Raw genomic sequence first — 5,986 nt, forward strand, 5'->3', positions numbered from 1 at the left:
ATTCACCATAGGGACCAGTCCTATGGCTCCTAGACAGTATTTGGGGAGGGGGGGAACAGGATTTTTCAAATTCCTGGATCAGAGGTGGGAGGGAGCACTCCAACCTCAGACTCAAGCATCTGAATTCCCTTCCGCCTTGCAGCTAGCATGGAGGGGACCATGCTGGCTCCCTCTCTCAAGTCACAAAAGCAACCTGAGAGAGGAGCGAAAGGAGGGCAGTTTGTGGGCAGGGAGGGGACCTCCAGTCTCCCCAGCCTCCTTCCCAACTGCTCTGCAGAGCCCCAGCTAGATGGGCGAAAATGGCTGTTTAGCAAAAATGCTAAGCAGGAGGAGCACAAACCGGAAGCTCTGAGCTGGAAGCCTGTCAGTCTCGGAGTTCAAAGGCTAGTGGGCATCTTGATAGGTATGCTACAGATGTCAGGTATGCTTTATTGTGGATTCCTGCATTGAGCAGGGGGTTGGACACGATGGCCTTAAAGGCCCCTTCCAACTCTACTATTCTATGATTCTAGGATTGCACCCTTCATCACTGCAAGGGTGTATGAGAGGTGTGCATGCTTTCACACAAACACACACCCTCTCCATCCATTCACTTTCACACACACTGTTTGCAAACGGCTGGCTCGAGCATGTGTACATGCACAAGAATAGATTCACATGCACCCTCAGCCCCCATCCAAACTGAACAATGGGACGGGGTGTGTGGTGTTTGTAGACTCTTCCTGCTCAACCCATTGGTGGGGAATGGACTTCAGCTAAAGACTTCATTTATCTGGAATGCAGCCCCATTCCCCCAAGGCTCAGCTGTTCCCTGCTGAAGCTCAGCGGTGTGTATGGGTCGGAGGAGACTTTGCAGGAAAAATTTCCAAAGCATTATATCAATGGGGAGAGGGCTAAACGTCACCTTTCCCAGGGTCCCCCACGCTACACAGCTGCTGAGTAATAGGAGAAGAAGACTGCAGCCACACCACTTTTGCCAACTGCAGGAGGAAATGCCACTGATCACATCAACAAAGAAACTGGACTGGAAGCGGCCTGGGAATAGAGCATTGCCCACCTGTGAACACTATTGTCTCCATCAGTCATGTAAGCAACGCTAAGCAGGAAGCTAGCCTAACCTCACTGGGGAGCACTGTGTGTGTGGGGGCACTAATGATAAAGTCATCAGTATCATTGCTGAAAGACATCAAGCTAGAATAGTGTGAATTCACTACTTACCATAACTAGGTAGCACTAGGGAACAGTGTCGCAGTGCGAATGTTTACGCTGCTGTTTCCAGAGCTATGGGGTTCTGTTTGAGACAGGGCCTTTACTCAAGGTGTGTTATCTTCCCTTTCAAAGGACAGATTACCCCCCACCCCTGGTGAGAGAGATGGAGAGATCCCGGTAGGTTAAATTATAAGGTCAGCCAGAAAATATAGGAAAATATTTCGCTCTTGTGGATAAACTGAAGATTTTATTGTGAAATAAAAGCAACTGGAAACCAGTTTAAATAACATCAATTCAAAATTTCAATAAATGATTTACATCAAACTCTGCATTATTCTCCCCATATATTTGGGATACTTAATCAGTTGTTCTCTGGGGATTTCCTTCCTCTGTTGTTTTTATAGGAGAGATTCTGGAACTCAGCCTTTTAAACTGGTGCTTCAGCACACTCCTATAATATACACCCAGGCCAAGAGCTAAAGTGGCAGCAAAAAGGACAGATACAGTTCCTACAATAATTTGTGGAATGACAACGCTCCTTTGCTCGAAACCAGGTCCACTGTCAATGCTACCACCGTAGCCTTCCATAAGACAGTCAGGAGGCGCCCACTCATAATCGCAATGGCACTGTTTGCGGTTGTTGCATATTCCCCGATTATGGCACTTTGTGGCATTACAATCATAGTTCAAGAGGGACACGGACACACATTTCCTCTTAATGCACATCATGTCAGTGCCGCAAGGAGTTCCATCTATCACTGCCCCAATATCAGCAATCTCCATTCCGCTGTGGTAGTCTATACTCCAGCATTTTGTATTGCCAACAGGTGTTTGGATTATGGTACTGTGGTCCTCCAAAGAAGGTAAGCTATGCACATTTTCACACTGGATTCGGCCACACAGGATATTCTTTTTACGACATTTCTTAAAGGCTCCATGTCTAAGGCGACAGTTGCCAAAGCGGTCACCTTGAGAATTCAGTACTCTGAAACAATTCTCTGAAGCAACTGTTGCTTGATTGCCAAAGATGGCTTTGCACTGCTCGCTGTGGGTAGTACACACCCTATGATAACAATATCCACTAGCACTGCATGGGGTACCATCTTGCACATAAAGGTCTTCAGGGCACCATGCTGAAGTCCCATTGCAGAACTCAGGGAGATCACAGGCGCTAGTCCTCCCTCTGCAACGGTCTCGGTGTGAACGATAAAGGCAATGGCGGCAACACTGTCCAATATTACATTCAGCACCTGGACGCAACTTACAATTAGATAGGCAACATAGATCCAAATCACACTCAGCTTTTGAACCACAGTCACATTGCTCGCCCTTTTCCACTACTTTGTTGCCACAGAATTTCATTTTATACATTTCATTGGGGTTTGGTGGAATTAACAAGCAACGAAAGTTCCTTTTTTTGAAGTAATCAGAATAACTGCAATTGCTAAACTTATCTGTGTTTGCTTCAAATTTAGCCATAATGCAGTCTTTTTTCTCACAATGACAGTATTTACCATCATGTCTCATTCAAAGCATATGTCCCAATTCATGGGCAAATATGTAAGAAAACAGGAACAAACTGGAAGTCACATATGATCCAACAGAAGCTCCATAATCGTTATCACAAATTGCTCCTAAGTATGCCAAGCCAAGGTTATCTGGAAATGTTTTATATATAAATAAGTGACCAGCATCATTGTTTAGCCGTGGAAGTAATGAAATTTTCCTCCAATGACAGAAAGAATTAAGTGTGACCACCATGCTGTCATTGATTTCTATGAGGTTCTTTGCTGACCAGATCTCCAGACCAGCCACAGATATCTGAAGAGAAAGTGGCTCATAAAATGAATTTGCAGTATGGATGACATTCAGAACTTGTGTAGCAGTATAAGTTTCATTTCTGCCAAACTGCACATATCGCTCATGTTCTACCACAACGGCCACCTTGACATACCTGGTATGTGACCACCAGTCTCTTCTGGAAGCCCTTCTGTCCACTACATTCTCTGTTTTCTGGATCACGGTGTCTTGAAGACTTTGCTCTTCCTCCGTTAGCCCACATCTCAGACGGACGGCGCCCGTCTTCTCTTCCAACCGATACACCACATGTTGAAAAGTCAGAGATGCCTGGACAGGTTCAATTTCATAGGTCTCATTTTCTAATCGAAGCAGACCCCTGAGTCCCCCTGAGCAAGTGCTGAGAGTGACCAAAGAGGAAGGCGTTCCTTCTACAGAACCAAGGTAGAAACAGTCATCCCTGATAAATGGGTAGTCCACCTGGAGTTCCCCCTCTGTATTATAGGTGAAGACAGGGAAGTGTTTAGGGATGAATCCCTTCTTCTGCCTGAGGTGCACCATGTGGCCCTTCCCCTCGACGTGTACCAGATAGTTGACATGATGAGGCTCCTGTTGTCCATACCTGGGGGTCAGTTTCCTTGGGATGGTCACTTCATAAGAGGCATACCTAAACCCCTGAGGTGGTATCTGACCTGCAGTTTCATTCATGACATTCCATAAGATGAGCATCAGCAGCCTGGTAGAAATGTTCTCCATTTCCTCTCATAGAAGGCATCTACCAGAGCACCCTACACAGTCTCCTTATCTAGGACATCAAAAACCCCTGAAGCTGCTGGTTCCAGCTAGGCCTAAAGGAGGATTGGAAGGGGGCTTCACTGAGATAAAGAATGAAGGTTGTCTCCATAACAACAGTCAATACAGTTATCTTTAGAATGGGGTGGAGCTTGGAGGATCAAGGATGGAATAGAATGAGGAAAGCAGGGCAGCAGATGGATAGGAAGGAAAAGATGGCTGAAGGGTGGTTGCTGGAAGGGCTACAGGAAGAAGAGTTACATGTGCCATGAACTTGAGGGCCAAGGATCGGGGAAATGAAAGATAATCAAGGAATCCGACATCACAGTAATGGAAGGGGTGTGCCACCATCTCCTGAGGGTTTGATACTTGATATACTGGAAGGATTGTTTGCAGAATCCAAGCTGCAAATCTTTGTTTGGATACTGCAGTGCCCTTGTTGGGTTGTCCAGAGCAGACAAAAAGTCTTGGAGTGGATCGGAAGGGCGGGGTTCGATCTTTGTAGAAAGCGAGAGCCCTTCTGACATCTAATGAGTGGAGTTGTCTTTCTAGGTCGGATGTCAGATTTGGGAAGAAAACCGGCAGGGCGATCTGTTCATTGCCGTGGAAGTCGAATGCTACCTTAACACTTTAACACTTGATTTTAACTTAAATTTAAATTTTACTGTTTTAACTTTGTATTTTAATCTTATATCAATTTTGCTGCGTGGTTTTATCCTGGTTGTGCTTTTTATACTGTATTTTGTATTTGTGCTTTTAACCTGTTGGTTGTTTTATTATGGTTTTAATATTTGTGAACCGCCCAGAGAGCTTTGGCTATTGGGCGGTATAAAAATGTAATAAATAAATAAATAAATAAATACCGTAGGGAGGAAGGAAATGTTTGGACAGAGCGAAACGGATTCCTTGTGGAAAATCAGATAAGGCTGGTCCACTCTAAGGTCTGATAGTTCACTGACTCCTAGCGGATGTGATGGCTACCAGGAATGCGACTTTCTAGGAAAGAAGTTGTAGCTTGCATGTAGCCATAGGCTCAAAGAGCTTAGCCATGAGAGCCTTTAGTACCAGTGGAAGGTCCCATGTTGGTGCCTGAGGCCTGAGAGGTGGCACGAGGTTGTTTAGACCTCTAAGGAAGGCTCTTGCCATCAGATGGCAGAACATGGTGTAACCCTTGGAGGTTGGTCGCAAGTTCGATATGGCTGCGAGGTAGACCTTAATGGAGTAGGGTTTGAGTCCTTTATCGAACAGGTTCGACAAGAACTGGAGTTCTTGTTCATACAACGGATATGGGACTGTTGTACGGGTCAAGTCCGTTGTCGGTTGTGTACTGAAGGAAGGACACCCACTTGGTGGAGTAAGAATGTCTGGTGGATGGTCTTTTAGATGCGTCTAGTATTCTTTGAACTCGGCTTGGAATTTGTGGGCACGTTGAGGTCGGTGTATTCTCCAAGCTGTGAGCTTTAGGGTTTGCAGGTCCGGGTGGTGTGCTCTGCCTGAGCTGTGTGATATGAGGTTGTGGTGCAGGGGGAGATGGAAATACTGCCCCTGTGAGAGTCGGGGGAGTGCGTGGAACCACGTCTGCCGTGACCACCGTAGTGCTATAAGGATTGCATTCGTCTGTTCCCTGGAGATTTTGGCGATCGCTTTGGGAATGGTGGAAACAGGTAGAACAGGGCTCCTGACCAATGGATGGCAAACACATCTCCTAGAGATGTTTTGCCTCCACCCCGGAAGTAGAAGGCTGGGCAGGCTGCATTCTGTGGGGACGCAAAGAGGTCCACCATGGGCTGTCCCCATTTGTGGAAGATGGCTTGATGGATGCGAGGCGCAAGTTCCCATTCGTGGGACGTTTGGTTGGAGCGACTCAACGCATCCACTAGCGTCTTGGAGACACCTGCAATGTGCACAGCCGTAAGACGGATGTTCCTGGGGATCATCCAAGTAAATAACTGGATCGTGAGGTTGACAAGGTGGGGAGAGTGTGTGCCCCCTTGTTTGTTCAGGTGCCACAAAACAGACGTGTTGTCCATGAGAATTTGGACATGATGACCGGCAATGTCTGGTTCGAATGCTACCAATGCTTTCCATACTGCCAAGAGTCCCAGCATACTGATATGGTGGTGCTTCTCTAATGGTGACCATAACCCTTGGGCTTGGAGGGGTCTGCAGTGCGCCCCCCCCATCCCTT

The 5,986-nt window shown here is 46.6% G+C and overlaps 1 protein-coding gene across 1 annotated transcript; it reads right to left on the minus strand.

The window, feature by feature from the left end:
* Window positions 1-1,566: 1,566 nt before the first annotated feature.
* Window positions 1,567-3,762, minus strand: LOC134393409 (disintegrin and metalloproteinase domain-containing protein 21-like). Its single transcript, XM_063118437.1, is given in 1 exon segment — window positions 1,567-3,762. A coding segment is annotated over 1 exon segment (2,196 nt).
* Window positions 3,763-5,986: the final 2,224 nt, after the last annotated feature.

This window comes from Elgaria multicarinata, chromosome 2, assembly GCF_023053635.1.
Source record: "Elgaria multicarinata webbii isolate HBS135686 ecotype San Diego chromosome 2, rElgMul1.1.pri, whole genome shotgun sequence".
Classification (NCBI taxonomy): domain Eukaryota; kingdom Metazoa; phylum Chordata; class Lepidosauria; order Squamata; family Anguidae; genus Elgaria; species Elgaria multicarinata.